Genomic DNA, 20,458 nt, shown 5'->3' on the forward strand with positions numbered 1-20,458 from the left:
AATACTTGGCACCGAAGTCCAATGGCAGGCCACATAGGTTTGTCATCAAAGGACAAACTATAGGATCAGTTCAGAGGGCTAATGAATGGAATTACACAATTCGGACAGATTTTTCAACTATGGCAATTTTCAAGGGTCATCTAGTAAGTTATAAGACTGAGTTATATCAATGCAAGGAAGATCCAAGTTGAATAAATTCCAGGTTTTTAAAATACTGATGGAGGAAATATTTTCCTAAGATAGGTTTGATTTTCAAGTGTGAAGTATAAAGAAGGCCACTGCCAAAAATGAAGGAAGTAATACAGGATAGAGTTGGATGGCTCTTAGCTTAAGGGCCCATGATCACTTACCTCACTGTCTTGTGTTATCTGGACTTGATCCCCTTGGGGCACTTGAGCTATGTGGAGATGTCCCTGTGGAATCCACAGCAAAATAAAACATCAAGAAGCATCAGAAGAAAATCAATACCAGGAGAAAAATAAATACCTACAAAACTCCTAATTACATGATTATTGTTCAATAAATGACCTCCCCAAAACATCAAATCCAGAATGAATAAGTCCTGAATAATATACTGTACTTCACATACAGGTTATAACAATGTAGGGTTTTTTTTAATTCATTATTACCAAGAAATAATAAATAAATCTATTTTTAAAAGATTGCAAAGGGGTTACATGTGTTATCTCTAACACTGAAAAAAACATTTATATAAAATGAAGAAATGCGTCCCAAATATTAGGTAAAAATTTTACATTGCAATAAAGAAGCTTGTCTTCCAGCCTGGGGAGAGGGTTAACTGAAAGGGGGAAGAACTGTGGATAGAGTACCAGCCCTGAAATCAGGAGGACCTGACTTCAAATCTGATCTCAAACACTTAACACTGCCTGGCTGTGTGACCTGGGCAAATTACTTAATCCCAATTAAAGGGGGAAGAAGGGAGAGAAGGAAGGAAAGGAAGAAAAGGAAGAAAATGGAGGAAAGGAAAGAAAGGAAGAAAGGAGGGAGGACTATTTCCTTATTAAAAATTGTCTATATGATTGAAACAAAAGTATTAATTGAAATCAAATTTTAAATTGAAGCCAATCAAATTTGGGAGGAAAATCTCCACTTTTCTATGAAGATACCTCAAAGTCTAGTTCTCAGTACACAGAGTCTTAGAATAAGATCTTAAAATTCTTTCCAAAACACATATCCAATACCAGGAAAGTAGGACAAGCTAGAGATTTACAGTGTTATATGTGGAAACTTGTGAGCAACGTTACTTGCATTGTTGAAGTATTAAGAATAAGCCTTTATGATACATTTTATCAAAATAGCATGATACTAAAAAAACAAACAGTAAACAGAATTGTAATTGTTACAAATATAACAAATACTACAATAAAAAAACTAAACTAATTTTCATTTATAATTATATATTTATAATTTAGTTACAGATTTATACTGTTTGTTGGGGGGGACAAATAAAGCCTCAAATAACAAAATAGTGAATATGACTTTTTATATCTATTTGGAAGAAAAAAACCATTTCATGTCAATTGATCAAAATAAATTAAACTCAATTATTAAAATATTTTTGACATAAAATTTTACTAGAGCAAAACCAGATTCTTAAGTAGCCTCTTTTAAATTTTAAATAGTTTGCTCATAGTTTAATATGCTTATATAAAACTGTGGATAAAAATATCTACTTAGATGTCCATGACAAGATTGTCTTAAAGAAAATTCTCTATTTCAAATTAGTTCCTTTCCTACAAAAATAGGAAAAAACAAATTAAAATATTTAACTAATAGTGGTATGGTGCAATACTATGGAAGGGATCTCAAGTCTCATTAAAATCAGGACTGCTCTTCTTTCTTAACATGTATGATTTCATGACTTGTAAATTGAATAGACATGAAAAGGATAATCTCATTGTTACATGCATATGATGATAAAAAAAAAATCTCAAAAAATGTATACTAGTAAATATTTAAATTTTCAGCCCCTAACAAAATTTTCAGGACTCCCATCTATAAAAAGAAGAAATGCCCCTTTCATTTAGTACAGAAGATGTATTAAATATTGGTGCAGTATTTTCACATCTGCCTTGATCTTATAGCCCTCTCCATATTCTGCTTGCCTTGGGTTATTAATCTTTCATAAAGAAAAGACAATAACTATTTTCCATTACTAGGGAAGATTTTTTCCCCATCACCATAATACATAAATAGTTTGATGATTTTATTTTTTTAAAAAACATTAAATAATTTGAACTTCTTGAACTGTGATTCCTAAGGCATAAAAATTTTAGAGAAATTTTCAAAATAAATTGTATTCAATTCAACAAAACAAACTTAAATCATTGAATTATTCATATAAATAAATTCTCTTCTTGTCTCAAGGCATAAGGGTCAGCATTATTTAAATTCAAAGACTTGGGAGTCATTTCTTCAGAACCAAAGGGACTGAAGAATGCATGACAAAAAGCCTAACCAGGGTTTCTTTAGATTTGCCACAAGTCACCCACATTCACAAAACAAAAGAGGAATGGCTGAAAATGGACTTTGAACCTCCTAATTTTTGAGTCTTTCTGTCAAAAGGTCCTTAGCAGGTACCTCAGAGGTATAGAAGACTTATTGGTAAAACAACTTAGCTGTGTGATCTACACAGTCATTTCATGTCTATGGGCATCTGTTCCCATATGAAAAAATTGAAAGCAAGTGGTTGATGGAGCAAGAGAGTTCACAGCCTTTCAAGTCCAATGGCCCCCATCCAAATTCCATTCACTTTAAGGTAATGTACTTTCTTTTGTCCCCCCAAAGACACAGATGCCTATTTATGCATACTGCTTATTAAATATCACATAGCTTAGCTAAATATTAAATCATTCTTCATGGTTAATGCCATCCTGCCCCAAACCTATCTTGCTTGGATTTCTGTATCCCCTAGAAAGGGCAACTAATAAAGAGTACATACTACTTGTACTTGCCCATCTTCGCCAATTTGGTGGATCTGGACCTGCTGGGCATTGGCAAGTGTGTAATGCAATGCCTGAGGCTGGGGTTGCTGAATCTCATTAGAAGCAGATGCTGTGCTCTGAACACTCTCTGAAAAAAGAGACAAAAGTTGACCATTATACTCCTATGGTGCAGAGTAATACTTTCAATAGTAAATCACCATCCAATCACACACACACACACACACACACACACACACACACACACACACACGCACACACACACACACACACACACACCCCTCTACGGGGGGGGGGGGGGGGGGGGAAGAAAAGGGTAGAGGGTTTTATAGAAAGCTAGAAAGAGTCTATGATAATGAATACTATATGTATGAAATACTTAAATGGAGATGATGGTGAAATATAATGACAATGAAAATATGAACCATTTACTGAATGCAGCCAAATGTTTTGCCTTAAGCATCCTGTTCCATGATACAATATAAGGAAATAGAATGCTATAGCTTCTGTGTGTCATTAGGGTCCTTTTAAATGTTCAAAGACAGTAACAACATTACAGATATGAAAGTCTTTTCAAGTGGCAGCTGTGACAGATGAATTTGAAACATATTTTTACTGATGCCTCTAGTTTTTACATCACGGCCAATAATGAATGTACACCTCATCTCCAATAATTCCTCTAATCAGAAAAGTAATCCTTTTTTTATACAAAGAAAAACAATTTAAAAAAAAATCAGTAAAGCCACTATATCTGCAAATGTATCTAGTGCTCTCCCAAGTTTCTATAGTGAGAAATATGGGTTTATTTTGGATTTTTTCAACTACTATAGCAATTGTTGTGATTTAACAATTTATTACAGTATGTTTTAAAATAACTCAGAATGTATATATACATATATATAATATGCATATATGTGTGTATGTGTATATATCTATATACACGTATATATTCTCTTAGTGTTTTCTTCATTTGTATTTTGTAATTGTTCCTGTTCCTTCTTATTTCATTCTTTTCTTTCTTTCTTTCTTTCTTTTTTTTGCTGAGGCAATTGGGGCAACTTGACTTGCCCAGGGTCACACAGTTAGGAAGTGTTAAGTATCTAAGGCCAGATTTGAACTCAGGTCCTCCTGACTTCAGGGCTGGTGCTCTATCCACTGGGCCACCTAGCTGCCCCCTATTTCATTCTTTATTAATTCATAAAGAACTTCTGAATTTCTCGTGTTTTCCATTTCTCATTGCAAATATATACATCTACCATATGTTCATCTGCCATTGCATTTATTTATCACAATTTATTGTCAGCCTTCAATCAATGGGCTTTTCAATTTTGATGCTATCCTTTGCTACCACAAAAGGAGTCACTATGAATTTTATGGGACATATTGAACCTTTATCTGCAACTCTTGATTTCCTCAGAGTTCTTCCATAGTAGAATTGCAGGGTCAAAAGTGTATGAACAGTTTAGTCATTACTAATCTCTAATTTTAAACTACTTGGTGGAACAATTGGACCAAGTGAGAGCTTTGCCACTTGTGCATTTATGTATCTGTGTCCTTATGAAGCCTCCTAGATTCTGATTTTTTTTGGGGGGGAAGGGGTTAAGAAGGAGGAAGTTTCAACTTTGCTAGTGTGATTATGTGAAGAGAAACTGCAAAGTTATTTTAATTTGTACACTTATTAACAATGACAATAGTGCCAATCACTATTAATAAGTGATTGGCAGTTTACTTTCACATGGTCCTTGATTATTACAATCTATTTTTCAACTATACATGACTTTTAACTAGGAAATCATTCTTGAGCTTACAAATGTGTGATATTTGTGATACAAATTTTTATATATCTTGAATATCACACACTTAACAATGACACTTGATGTAAAGATTTTTGTTTCAGATTGACAGGTTTTTTTTATTTTGTTTGCATTAATTTTGTGAAAAAGCTCATTTCTATTTACTTCAAATTGTCTGATTTATCTTTTGGAATTACTCACATTCCTTATTTAGAGCATATTATGATAGAGTGTGAGATCAAAACAAATTTATTGCCAAACTACTTGCCTGTTTGACAAGCAATACTTTGCCATGATTTAAGTGTTTGATTTTATCAAATATCATGCCAACGGTTGAGGATTTTAAAAAAATTCTTATTGGCTTTCCCTTATCTAGAATATTTCACTGATCTGCTTTTCTCATTTTCAACCAGAAATTAAGAATTTTGATGATCACTGCTTCATGAGAGAGTTTGAGAGATGGTGATATTTTACCCTATCCTCCTTTTTTTTTTTTTTTCATTATTTCTCTTCCCTAGAAATTTTTTCATCACATTGATTTTGTCATTATTTTTGAGTTCTATAGAATATAATTTTTTTATTTCTATGACTCAAATCACTAAACTGACCAGTAATTTCCAGACTAAAAATCAGCAAGACACATATCACAATTAGGAAAAACCTTTTGATAATTGAACAAATAGATTATTATTATGAATAAAGAAAGTCTATGATTGAATAATTAGTATCTAATAATTAATACACAAGAAAAATTAGGACTCCTTTATTCTCTTTCAGGTTTTATCCCTTCCTTATAGATTCAAAGGTAGCACATCAAACAATGAATAGAGTACTAGATTGGCTTGCAGGAGAACTGGATTCCAAGCCATTCTCCAAGCTGTGTGACCATGAGCAAACTCTAAAAGATTTCCTCACTAATAAAATGAGGGGAATAATATTTGTATTACTTACTTCACCTAATTGTGGTAAGGAAATTATTTAATAATCTTAAACTAAATCCCAACTTCTACAGGATGCATTTCCCAATCAGTCTTATAATTCTAGTGTCTTCTTTCTGTTAATTATTTTCATTTTATCCTGTATTTAGTTTTTTGATTCCTTGAGAGCAAGGATTGTTTTGGGCCTTTCTTCCTATCTCCAGCCTAGAGCATAGCTTAACAGATATTTACTAATATTTAGCATAGTATTTGAGCCATAGTAAACAACAAATGTTTTTCATTCACTCATATATTTAAATTTTACAAAAAGACATAAATATAATCATTATGAAGAGTATAATTAAATACTTGTATCCTCCATATAAAATTCTGGCATATCAAATAGCAATTTTTTTTAAAAAGCAAAAGTTCCATAAATTAATATCCATGATTTTAAATTTTATCTATTCTTGTGATTCAAATAATAGTTCTCCATCTAGTATTGAGAAACTTATCACAACAATGTTAAAGTTTCCAACTTGGGTAGGAATTCTGGTTACACAAAAATAATCAGTGGAAAGAAGCCAAAGAAGTCTTTTCATGCAGAAAAAAGTTAAAAAAGAATAACCCCTAATGTCATCAGATGAGATATTCACAATTCCAGAATTCCCTTCTGAAATCAGCATAAAAACTAAATAACAAAAGATCAAGTCACACTTACAGATAATGATAAATGATACTTAAGAGAATATTGCTTTTGGTGAACTCACTGCTGTAAAGTCACTGAAAGTGAATCCTGACAACATTTTAAAGGGCCCTAGATATCTGCCTTGTGACAGTGGCAGAATTACCTATACAATGATCTGACAACCAGAAACTGAAAATCACTTAATTAAATGGGAGAACCATTGATTGAGCTTTGCTAATTTGTTCTAATTGGAACAGGATGAAGCTAACGTCTGTGAGAGAAAATAGATCTTTTAAAAAATTATTAGGGTAAAAAAAGATTTTGATTGGTGGTTATCCTAATGTCTCCAGTTCTTTGAGAATGCTTCCTTAAGCAATGTAGCTTAAGGAAACAAATTTCAGATAAAAATCTTAGAAGAAGAAAATGGACTGCAACAAATATCTGATAGTAAGAACAATTATTTAATAGGCTCTTCTTAATTCAAATACTCCACCAAATTTAATCCAAATATAAAAACATTAGCCAAACCTGACTTGCCACTACAAACGATTGCTTCCTTTAAGTTCTCACTCAATTCTACTACTGCAAGAGACCATCCATTAACATGCAATGTTTCTACCTCTAACAAAAGATTAAGGAAAAAATCATGGTCTCATTGTATTAGTAGGAGCACAGAACTGGATAAACTTTAAAACTCATTTCTATTCTATCCTAGACAAATACAACTAAATTATCAAAGGAATACAATTATGCTAAACTTCTCAATTTAAAAAAACAAAACAAAACAAAAGATAAAAACCTCTAATTTATTTCTAGCCTTTTGCAGACATGATTTTTATTCATTCTCTATCAAAACCTTTGGATCATAGAATCACAGAAAACTAAGACCAAGTGCTCCATTGAAATTTTCGTTCAGAATGACAATATTCATCTTAGGATAGATGGAAAACAGCTGACTAAACAGTGCAATATAAAACATTCGTCCTCCTTAGATACAGAGGGATTGGGGATAGGGAAGAACTGACTAATTGTACAAATGAAGAAAGATATATCTGAACACTATTTTGTTGTGAGTTATCATTTATATACTATCAATTATCACATATGTTATACATTTATATAATATCACATATATTTTATCTTTATAAATCTTTTATTCATTGTCAGGTAGCTTAGTTCTATTCCACTTCTGAGAAAACTAGCAAACATGTTCATTATAAGGATATTTCCTGCTCCCAGATAATATGTAATATAAAAACCAACTATGATTTAGTAAAACCTGAAACACCTTAAACAAATGCAAATAAGAGACTAAGTGCTTGTATTTCCTCTGAAAGTGTAAAAACAAAAACTTTATCTTCACTTTTATCCAGAGACTGACTGACCTAATGGATCTAAGTCAAAAAGTGATGGGTCCAAGACCAATCTATGTCAACTCTATAACTTTGGACCCTGCATTTAACATCTCATGCATTAAAAAAGATAAATGAATGAATGAACAAATAAATGAATAAGCAAGCAAACAAACAAACAAATAAATAAGCTTAAACTATTTCTTAAGGAGCATGAAGCTTCATAGAAACAAACAACAGATAGTAACACTACTAATAAACTAATACCCATTAATAAAAATAACTGCTAGGGGTAAAAGAATTTATTAAATTATCATTGTCTTCATCATTAAACCCATTAAGAGTCTACCTATGTCTGTAAGAAATGACCAAAAGGATGATTTCAGAAAAGCCTGGAGAGATTTACATGAACTGATGCTGAGTGAAATGAGCAGGACCAGGAGATCATTATATACTTCAACAACAATAGTATATGATGATCAATTCTGATGGATGTGGCCCTCTTCAACAATGAGATGAACCAAATCAGTTCCAATAGAGCAGTAATGAACTGAACCAGCTACACCCAGCAAAAGAACTCTAGGAGATGATTATGAACCACTACATAGAATTCCCAATGCCTCTAATTGTGTCCGCTTGCATTTTGGATTTCCTTCACAGGCTAATTGTACACTATTTCAAAGTCTGATTCCTTTTGTACAGCAAAACAACTGTTTGGACATGTATATATATATATATATATATATATATATTGTATTTAATTTATACTTTAACATATTGAACATGTATTGGTCAACCTGCCATCTGGGGGTGGGGAGGGAAAGAGGGGAAAAATTAGAACAAAAGGTTTGGCAATTGTCAATGCTGTAAAATTACCCATGCATATATCTGGTAAATAAAAACTATTAAATAAAAAACTATGTATAGTTAGATACTGGATTTACATTTCTCTTAAAAAGAACAAAGCTGGGCTTTCAAATTTAAGAGACAGAGATGGGGGGGGGGGGGGGCAGCTAGATGGCACAGTAGATAAAGCACCAGCCCTGAATTCAGAAGGACCCGAGTTCAAATTTGGTCTCAGACACTTAACACTTCCTAGCTTTGTGACCCTGGGCAAGTCACTTAACCCCAGCCTCAGAGGAAAAAAAAAAAAAAAGAGAGAGAGACAGAGAAGAGAGAGAGAGAGAGAGAGAGAGAGAGAGAGAGAGAGAGAGAGAGAGAGAGAGAGAGAGAGAGAGAGAGACAGAGAGAGAGAGAGAGACAGAGAGACAGAGACAGAGAGAGACAGAGAGAGACAGACGGAGGGAGAGAGAGAGACGGAGAGAGAGACAGAGATGAACTAAAACATCTTATTAATCACTTAATGCACATGGATGACATCAAGTAAAATGGCTCCACCCAAAAAACACATTAAATAGAGCATCTGTTTTATGGAATCTTTCTCCAATGATTAAAATTCATTTGCATTTAAAAAGTACAACATTCTTAACACACTACACACGTCAAAGAAAAAAGGGAGGTTACAAGCTTTGAGCTTGAATCCAGAGGTCACAGTGAACTAATGGATGAAAGCAATTCCTACAAATAATTCTTGGTAATGGTCACAACCATAAGGAAAACAAAATGGACAAGATTAAGCAAAGTCTAAAAACAAAACATGCTTCAAGTATAATTGGTTTTCTCTAACTCCCCCCTCCTAATTCTCTGACCACAAACATTCAAGTATTTTCAAATATCTACCTTAAAAATAAAAGACTCATTACCTGTAAGAATGGACAAGTCTTTTTTTCCTCTTTGTGGTTTAATTTTTTTATCTATAAAATTAACCACTAGATTATATTTAAAGTCCCTTCCAGCTCTAATCCTCAGGATTTTAATATGCCACATTTTTAGTCACCATCATGTAAACTAACTGCCTTTAGATTTACAATTTTAATACATTAATGAATGTTTAGTTGACTATGGTTCTGAGGAAACAAAAAATTGATATGGTGAAAATATATGTTGGGTTGGAAAAATTGCAATGATTTAGTGTTTCTACTCTATTGAAAGCATATTAAATTATCACTGTTATATTGCTGCCACCACCACCATCACCATTGCCACCATCATTATCAACATCATCATCATCCTTCAAGTTGATACAAGGACTATTCCCTTTAGACATGACTATGCTAAGTCAAAGGTACTCATGAAATTAGCATGATAAATATTGATGTCTAAGTTCACAGGAATGTCATTCATGGAAAACCTTTTGATTTCCCTCTTGGACCTTAGCCTTTTCATAGTTTCAATATGGAGATAAACTACTTTTAGCTTCCAAAATTATTTCTATAGATCTCTTTTGTTTATCAATTGGTCTAAGATCACCAAACAACAATCCTTTGAGTGTGAATCCCCTACCCTATGACCCCTGCTTGGTCTTTGTGAATTATCATCGCCCAAAAAAAAAAAAAAAAAATTGCCACTCTGCAGCAGTACTAATGATGAGCCTTTTGAATAAAACTAGGTGGGCAACATATCACTGGGCATATGTTCCAGATGTTTCTAGTGTGATAGGACCTACTAAGGATCATGATCCACTGACAGAAGCTTAGGAGTAACAAGAATTACAAAATGAAAAAAAAAATTAAATTACAAATAGAACACGAGTTGGAGTAAGTCCTGCTATCTTTATAAAAAGGCACTGAAAATAACTGAAGACCAGGCACAATGTTCATCTGTTGCTTCAAACAAAAGGCTTAAATGACAACTACCTCATGTGACTGCTTTTTCTGATAAACTGTCTTACCTCCTGGGAAAGGGAAAATCTTAAAAACAGAAATAAAATTGGACACTGGACCGTTACCTAATACTAATTCACTCAGTCCTGATTGTCTCTATTAGGAATGTGGATTTGGCTGTAAAGTCAATTTCGAGGAGATTTTATTGTGAGATATAATGCTGATCAGCAGCAATTAAATCTAATACCTGTTGGGAATACTAAAGTCCTGGGCTCCTTGATTAAATGTTTGGACAATGTAAAAAAGTGTAATAAAAGCTAAAAGTAAACTTCAAAGACATCTGGGAGAAAAGACTATCCTTAGCCAATCACATGGTGATTTTGTGACAATGATAATATTGTGCCTCTCTCCCCACTATAAGAAAAAGTCGTATAAATAATTCCAATAACATATATAAAGTCAAAAGGGAAGAGATGAAAGGATGAAAACTGTCAAAAATACTAAAGAGTTGATAATGTTTTAAACAAGATATTTTTCTTGCTTTTTTCCTATCTTTATCCATGCCAGCCATAACTTTTCTGTGATTGGTATACAGTAAATACAATTAATAACCAAAAGCAAGTTTTTGGTCATGAAGGACAAGCTTCTTTTCTGCAAATATAAAGTAAGTACATTTAATTGAAGACTATCCGAATACCTTATTTTCTTCTACCTCTGCCACAAACTTTCTATTATCTTTCCTTTAGCCTATAGAATTCATAAAATCTATAAGCCTTTGCCTAAATTCCCATGCCTCTCCACTATTTAGAGAAATAGTCACCAGAACCCAGTAGACGACCAAGAGTCACGGACTACCTAAAGCTGCTCTGTAGGTGTACAGAGAACTTTGCTATCCAGGCTTTGAGCCACAATCCCACTTGCATTCTGCCTCCCTCTTCTAATGCACAAAGATTACTTCCCTTAGAAACAACTAAAGACACCAAAAAGGCGAGGGAAATTTCCAGCTGGAGCCATGATTTGATTATTCTCATTACTGAGTCCCTAAGAGTCAAGGGATTCCAATAGAGAAGATCTCAGGTTCCACACCAGGAAGCACTTCCTGCCACAATGCACCTCATCAAGCTACTTGTGTGGCCTAGTATACTATTTCCCTATCTAAAACAATCTTTGGCAACTGTTAATACTTAGCTTCTGATAACTACCGAAACAATTAGGTATGAAAAAACAAAGTAAAAAACAACGCTGAAAAGAACTGGGACCATTCAAGTTTTATCACATACCATTTGTAATACAGCACACACGTATTTTTCCCCAGTAGTGCTCCAAGAGATGGATCATAAGTTAAAGTGGATGTAAATTTTCAAATTTCCAAAGGTTTGGAACAAAGTGTGTAAAGTTAAACCTGTAAAAGTGGTTAAAGTTACCTAAAAGAAAGTCATTCACAACTTTTCTCATCAGTTCTGAATGTCATTACATACTACTGATTGCTCTAAATGAAATCATTTTAGAGAGCTGCTTATACTATCCCAGCATGCTGCTTTCATGAGGAATAGTCAGTCACTCTTTCTCTCACTCCAGAACTCCAGTTCATGAAACTAGAGCCTCCTACCTAGATCTATAACCAGAGCTAGGAAAAACCTCAGGGGCTATCTAAGCCAGTTCCACCATTTTAAAGATGAGGAAATCTGGGCTCAAGAAAGTTAAGGGACTCTTCCTTCAGTGTCTTCTTAGCCCTAGCTTTTGTGATGAAATGACTACCATGATTTTCTTCCAAAATGTAGATGAAGACTATTTAGGTCTTTAGTCTACTGAAAGCACCTACTGTTGACAATCTATAGATAATTTTGTTAATTATACAACTCTCTGGAGATATCTACCACCTCATCAGCAGCCTTCCTACCCTAAAGATAAATCCATCCTTATGCCTACTCCTACCAGCTCCCCAAATCAACTCCTTCTCTATATTTCTCAACTTTCTCACAGAACTTTTGCCTCCTATGTAGGTCTCTCTCTGACTTGGCTTTATATCTTGCCTTTATGTGGTATCTTCCCATCATTAAAACACAAGCTCCATGGGTAAGGATTGCCTTCTTTAATTAAATATCTTTTTCACCAACATTTAGAACACAGTGCCCTGGCATACAGTAAGAGCTTAATAAATTATCTATCATTCTATCTATGTCTTCCTGTAAAGTAGGAAAAAGTAGTAAAGGAAGATGGAAAGATGAGAGGAAAGTATTTGCTGAAAATAAATATAAAATATTCCGAAGGAGTGGAACTTCCTTTTATAGAATCATAGATTAAGGCTGGGAGAACCTAGTCCAACCACCTCACATCACAGAAAAAGAAAGTGAGACCCAAATAAGTTACAGGATTTGCTTCTTAGTTCATCAAAATAATAAGGATGACGAGGCAAATTTCAGGTCCTCTGACTTCAAGTCAAGCACTCACCACTACATTGGTATGCTTTTGATGAAAAAGGAGGCAAAAATTGTCTTTTCTTAAATGAATCATTAAGTAGAAGAGGCAAGTACTATATTTTTGCTGATGATCCTTTCCAAGTTTTAAAATAAAAAATCCTAAATAATCATTTTTATACTGTAATTTAATTTTAATAAGTTCATATCATCTCCCCAATTATTCTGTGAGTTCTTAAATATGAGGACCACCTCCTATATACATAGATTTGTGTAACTTTGGCAGTGTGTTTTTGCATCTATTAGGCAATCAATTTTGGTTAATTAATAGGTTAAAGCCTACCTGAAGAATTAAAAATATAATAGAAACAACTATTTAGAGCAGCATGAAGCCCAAGTCCCCAGACAAAGGAATGGCACTAAATCAGTCACAGCCTTCAACACCAGACACCAAGACCAAAGTGAGAAAGACTAAGATCCAAAGCAAAGCCAAGTGGTTCCAGTTTCTCATGGCCTTAGAGAATTCAATAAGAAATTAGGAACTTCAAAGTATTCTTGATGAAAAGACCAGAGCTAGAGAAAAAACTCTTAAGTACAAACAAGAGTTAAGACAAACATTTTTAATAGCGTTTTATTTTTCCAAATACATGAAAAGACAGTTTTTAACATTCACCTTTGCAAAACCTTGTGTCCCTACTCCATAACCCCTCCCATAGACAAAAAGCAATCCAATATAGGTTAAACATGTACAATTCTTCTAAATATATTTCCATATGTCAAGCTACACACAAAAAATCAGATATAAAGTTGAAAGAACAAAAAACAAGCAAAAAACAACAAGCATAACAATAACTACTAAATACAAAACCTACACTTTGATCTATATTCAGTCTCCATAGTTCTCTTTCTCCATGTGGATGTCTCTTTTCATCACAAGTCTATTGGAATTGCTCAAGACAAACATTAAAAGGCAAACATAAATGAAGTTTGATAAGGAATGAAACAAGAATAAACTTGCAGGACATATTTATACCCTGTGAGCACTATAAGCATCTGAAATCAGAGAGGAAATCTTTTTTTTTTTTTTTTTTTTGAGGAAATCTAATTAGAATCTAACTAGACAGAAGGCCTAGATGTATGGTTCTGCTATTTTTATGATCTTAAGAGAAAAACAGAAAGGAAGAAAAAGAAGAGTATATGGGGAGGAAAGGAAGGTTATAAAAATTTATCTTATCTAATCAGATAATGCAAGTACAAGTATACAACCAACTAGGAAGGTGGATTAAGAAAGATTTCTCATTTGAAATGTTGACCTTTTCATGGTCATAAATATTTTTATCTTTAGATAAAGATAGATAAATAAGATAGTTAAAATGTCTTTAAAGAGGTAAGAATATACATTTATAAACACATATCTGGGGACAGAAAGACATTTCATCTGACAGGAAAATAGCCGGATCAAAAGGGACAAAGGATTGGGAAATAAGGTATGGGATTATTCCTAAACAAAACAAATTTTAAAGATTCATAAAAATATAGGTCTTTATGCAGTAGCAGAGAATTGGAAGCTGAGGTGGTACACTTAAACTGGGGAATAGCTGAACAAGTATGTAATAGAATAATATTGTGCTATAGAAATAAGGATATAGCTTTTGAGAAAATATATGGCATTAGGCAACAAAATGACACAGTGAAAAGAGCACTGAGTCTGGATTAAGGAAAAATTAAATTTAAATCTAGGCTCAGATACTTAATAGCTGTGTAACCCTATGAAACTCATTTTACTTTTGCCTCAGATTCCTCACCTGTAAGATGGAATAATGATAGAATCTACTTCTCAGGGTTGTTATGAGAATCAAATGAGATAATAATTTTAAGGCACTTAGCATAGAACCAGGCACATGACATTGGATTAGCTAACATTAAGCCTGGGAAAGCTTAGCTGAAATTCACTATGCATCTGTTCATTTAAGTCTTTCTAGATTTTTCTGAAACCCACATCCATCATTTCTTACAGTATAATAATACCCAAATGCAATGATATACTCAAAGTGGTTCATTCATGGAATCTGATAGTTCTGTTTTCTTGTTACCTATGTTTATTCATTTGATTTCTTTTTTTCTTGTCTCATATCTAGCATTTCTTGTTCAATGTTGAATAGTACTGGTGATAATAGATATCTAGACTTCACCAATACTTCTTCTTTGTTTTAGATAGATAATACTTACGTTGAGGAAAATTCCATTTATTCCTGTGCTTTCTAATATTTTTAACAGCGAGTGCTACATTTTCTCAAAAAGGTTTTTCTGCATCTATTCAAATAATCATGTCATTTGTTGTTTTTGCTGTTGATATGGTTGATGATGTTTCTATTTTTCCTAATATTGAACTATCACTGCATTCCTAAAGTAAATTCAGCCTACTCATATATCTTTGTAATTTATTACTGTAATCTCCCTGCTAGTATTTATTTAAAATTTTTGCATCAATATTTCACTAGGGAAATTGGTCTATACTTTTCTTTCTCTGTCTTTACTAGTCTTGGTTTACATAAAGACCATATTTGTGTCACAAAAAGGATTTGGGTACAGCTTCTTTACCTAATTTTTTCCAATTTGTATGTTAGTAAAACTTTTTGCTCTTTAAATGTTTCATAGAAGTCACATAAAAACCCATGTAGTCCCATTAGGGAGCTCATTTATATCTTGTTCAATATTTTTCCCAACTAAGATAAGTTACTTAAACACTCTATTTCTTCTTCTATTAATATGGGCAATTTTTGTAGGGCAGCGAGGTGATACAGTGGATATAAGCATTGACCTGGACTCAGGCAGACTCATCTCCCTGAGTTCAAATTTGGCCTCAGACACTTACTAGTTGTGTGAGGCTACACAAGTCACTTAACTCTATTTATATCAGTTTCCTCATCTGTAAAATGAGCTAAAGAAGGAAATGGCAAACCATTCTAGTATCTTTACTAAGAAAACCCCAAATGGGATTACAAAGAATTGGACATGAGTAAAACCAAGTCAACAACAATAAATATACATCTATTTCATTTAGATTGTCAATTTTATTAGCATAGAGTTGAGCAAAATAGATGCTAATAATCACTGTTATTTCTTCATTATTGGTTGTGATGAATAGTTGTTGTTTTTAAAGGGACTTCATCTATTTAGACCAAGAATATATCTTAGAGTTCCTATTAAATCACTTAGAACGGGATAATCATAGTTTAGAAGGCTGCACATCTCCCAACAAATTTAATACCAAGGTAGGAATCAAAAATTAAATAACTTGTAAATTGGCCATAGATTTGTTTCTTTCTTTTTTGCAGCTTTTTTGTTGAGCTCTTACATTTCCATTTCTTAAGCTATTCTTGAAATTGATATCCCAGACAACTCAAACTTGACATATGAAAAACATAATCCATCTTTTCCCTAAAACCTCTTTCTTCTTCCCGATTTCCTTGTTATTTCAGTAACACCATCAACCTTCCAATCATCCATCCTCAGTATCATGCACAGCTCCTCAGTTATACTCCCTCACATGTCCAATTTGTTATTAGATCTCATCCTTTCTACCTTCATACCATTTCTCCTGCAAGACCCCTTCATAGTCACCACTGTGCAAGAGGCTCGCATCACCTGACAGAAGTTATTAAAATATCCTTCTAATTAGTCTACCTGATTCAAACTTTTCCCCCTTCCAATCTGTCTTCCAGGTGCCTAGAAAAATGATTTTCTCAAAGCCCAGGTTTGATCTAACCATATCACTTAGAGTTCTACATTCAATAAACTCAAGGCTTCCCCATTATCATCAGATTAAATACAAAATCATTTCCTTAGCTTTTAAAACCCCTTCACAACCTAATTCCTTCTCACTTCTCCCCTCTTCTTACACTTGTCTCCGCTCTACAATCCAACTACCCTAGCTTACTTGCTTTTCCTATTAGAGACAATACATTCTCTCCAGACTCCAGGCATTTTAGTTGGCTATCCCCCAAGACTGAAATGTTTTCCCTTCTCATCTCTGACTTCCTGCAAAACATAGCTCAAGTAAAAGATACCAGAGGACAGAAAGAATTACAGATAAGCAAGACAGTTTTGAAAGCTACAGACTAAATTTATTATACATTTACAGCGAAAAGGCAAGTTGTACATAATAGTGATTTGCAGATTTAAATACAACTTAATTTTTTTTGTTGTACTATATAAAAGGCTACTTTTATTTGGTGTTTGTTCATTCAAAATTCAAATACATTAATTTATTAAAAAGTTCACATCCTACTTTCTATAGGAAGTTTTCTCAGTTCCCCTCATCCACTTCGCACCTATTCTTCCCTCTGAAATTAACTTACACTTACACTATATATTTCTTATAGATACATAGTTATTTGCATATTATCTCCTCATAAAAATGAGCATCTGGATGGCATGGTAGGGATTGTGTTTTTGTCTTTTTTTATAACCTTAACATTAGCACAGTGCCTGGCACATGGTAAACAATTAATTCATGCTTACTGACAATAAAGTAGGTGTCATAGTAAAAGTAAAGGTACATAATGACCAACTATCACAGGACTTTGCCTGGCTTGATTTATGAAAGTTATTTAATCCTGTTACAAGGAAGAGATTTCAGGGAAAAGTAATAAATAATACTAATCTAACTTGAAAGTATATTGTTAGCAAAGTCAATAGTTAGAGGTGTTGTGAACATTTAAACACTACACTTAAACCACTACATTTTAAAAGTTTGAATAACATCCTAATCTCAAGGAACTATCAAGACACCTACTTCTGTTTACTTTCCTAATCCAAATCTTATCATATCTGTTCACAAAGAAATAATTCATTTTGGGAAAGAGTTTTAATATAGATGGACAAATAAGATAAAAATACTGAATCACTGAGAACCTAATTTCTTCAAACGAAAATGCAACCAATAAAAACGAATCATGGTTGTTTTAAATTAACTAATAATTAAAGCAATTGGTTTGTTGTTTTAAGATTTTTGAAAACAACATGCAGTTTGAGAATTAAGCTTTTCCAACATAAAAGCATAGTTCTTGGTATTGCCTAAGATTAGTATTAAATAGCAACTCAAAATTGTATATCCCTGCTTTTTCTTCCAGCTCATATCTAAGAGTGGTAGCATTCACATACCCTAGGATGGCACAACTCATTAAGAGTCAAAACATTGTCTGTCTATATTTTCTTAGATCAATATTTCTTATTCATTGCTATATAAATAAATATGGAAGCATAGATTTGCTTATTGGGATTTATCATAATAGAACAGAAAGCCTTCCCCTCCCCCCATAATTTAGCTCAGGAATTTTTAGCCATTTTTGTGTGATGGAGCCCAGTGGCAGTCTGGTGACACCTTCTAAATTTTCCCAAGAATGTTTTTAAATGCACAAAGTAAAATATAGTATTGTAAAAAAAATTAATTATATTGAAATACAGTTACCTGAAGTTAAGAACCTTGACTAGTTTATTCCCATACTGGGCTAGACACTGTAGTAAAAGAATCCAGTTTGTGGCAGCAAAAAACTTGGGTTGAAATCTTAGCTTTATCGTTTATTGTAGCCTTTGGGACATCAGGAGAGTCATTTAACTTGTTCTTTAGCCTCATGAGCTGCTTGTACCAGCTTAATTATCATCTTCAAACCGATAATTCACAGATCTATATATCCAACCCCATTCAATTTCCTGATCTTCAGCCTTACATTACCAGCCATATACTTACTATTTCCAACTAAAGGTTGTGGATACATCTCAATCTTACCAAGACCAAAACAGAATCCACCATCTTTTCCCCCAAACTTGTCTCCTCCATATTTCACTGTCCTTACTGCTTCATCCTTCACATGCTCTTATGAGGCAAACAAACTGGACCCCTTTCTGTCTTTCATGTAGTTTTCCATCTCCACTCTTCATGCCCCTCTGATCATCCCCAGGCCAACAACATAGCCCTTCTCATCTTTGTTTGAATCCCTGTTCAAGGATCATTTTCCAAAAGAAGCCATTCTCTGATTCCAACTGTTAGTGATCTACTCCCCCCGCCAAAAAATATGATTTCCATTCATCTGTATGTAGATGGAAGATATATCTAATCTTTACTTGCTTTTTCCTATTTAAAATGATTGTAAATTCCTTGAAAAGTAGGGGCTGTTGCATTCTTTGGGTTTGTGACACCCAGCATAGTACCTAGCACTGTATTGCTTGTTGATTATGATTTTATCCACATTCAAAACAAGAAGAGGAGGATGGAACAAGGAAAGGGAGGTATATGAGGTTTCTGGACAATAAATTGGTTTTCTTAATTCAAAGACATGAGAATTAATAAGGAACAATATCAGTGGGGATATGACCTGTGGAAAGGGTAGTCACAGGAAGAGGCAAAACAGAGCCAGAAAACTAGAGAATGTGTTCATCTTCATATCAGCCATCACTTTTTGGATGGTCATTCTAAATTAAAATTATATGCAGCAGAAGAAGGCTGAGTTCATAGGAAGAAATGAAGAAAAGGTATTCTGTGTCAAGGAGAATTCAATCAACTAATTAAAGTCTAAAGACCAATACACATTTTCCTACCTTCTAGCAGTTTACAATCTAGAAAGATGGCATTTAGAAGACAGCATCCTATCCCATAAGAAAGAGGACTTGGCTTCACTTCCCACTACTGATATTTAATGATTGTGTGATCTTACACAAGTGATTCCAACCCCATGGGCCTGTTTCAAAATGAGAAAGGTGGGCTGAATAGCTTCTCAAGTCCCTTCTAGTTCTCAAGTCTATGAGCTATTCCTATTCTGACTAATATAAATCGAAGTTACTTCACCTTCCTTGTGTCCTTTTAAAAACACAACTCTTAAGATTAGATGTTAAGGTATTTTGAGATACCCTAAATGAAAGATAAATTTTTGGCTAGACTGTAATTAATTTCTAAAAGCCTGTCCTAAAGCTAGGGAGCACACTGACTTGGCTAATGATCAGGTCTAAATAGAATTTTCATTTTGCAGAAAACAGCATCAGCAGATGGAGAAGCCCCACTCATTGTTCCAGGCATTCTACAAACAAAACATGCCAACCATATGCCTTGGGAGCTGAACAACAGGAAGAAAAATGCAGGGAGAGCATCCACATCTAAGCTTTCTTGGTACTCACCAAACTCAGTGAGTCCAGAATTCAACTCACTGAGCCTAGAACAGACACAGATAAGCACTCCAGAGACACTAGTGACCAACAGGCTCATTTTGGTTTGAAGCTGAAGAAGCTGATCAATGTAGCTTTAGAGCATCTTTGACTCAATGAAACCTGCAGTGTACCTCCTCCTCCTTCCCTCTCTCCCACTGAAAATTGCAATCTCAGATTTATTGATGATTCAAGCCTGATATGAAGCACTTTGAAGCCCCTGTCAACAAAGTAGAGCTGACTCAAACAAAATTCAAATCCAGAGGCTTAGCAACTGACCTAAACTCAAATTTGGAATTCTACTAATCAATTTTTCCAGAAAGGTATTCCCTTTCCCTTTTAATTATAAAATAAATTCATTTCCAATAAAGAGTATGACTCTATCCCCTGCAACACAATGATTCA

At 33.7% G+C, this 20,458-nt stretch overlaps 1 protein-coding gene across 13 annotated transcripts in view; it reads right to left on the minus strand.

Moving 5' to 3' along the window:
* BANP (BTG3 associated nuclear protein) overlaps positions 1-20,458 on the minus strand; it is a 234,790-nt gene that overhangs the window by 90,445 nt on the left and 123,887 nt on the right. For 7 of the 13 annotated variants that reach the window (XM_074286246.1, XM_074286243.1, XM_074286237.1 and 4 more), the window contains 2 exons: positions 2,963-3,093; positions 351-422 (listed from right to left, as the gene is read on the minus strand). In XM_074286246.1, coding sequence (XP_074142347.1) covers positions 351-422; positions 2,963-3,093 — 203 coding nt within the window. The remainder of the gene's footprint in view (positions 1-350; positions 423-2,962; positions 3,094-20,458) is intronic. The other 6 variants (XM_074286245.1, XM_074286241.1, XM_074286240.1 and 3 more) reach the window with 1 other exon arrangement.

Source organism: Sminthopsis crassicaudata, chromosome 2 (assembly GCF_048593235.1).
Source record: "Sminthopsis crassicaudata isolate SCR6 chromosome 2, ASM4859323v1, whole genome shotgun sequence".
Taxonomy (NCBI): domain Eukaryota; kingdom Metazoa; phylum Chordata; class Mammalia; order Dasyuromorphia; family Dasyuridae; genus Sminthopsis; species Sminthopsis crassicaudata.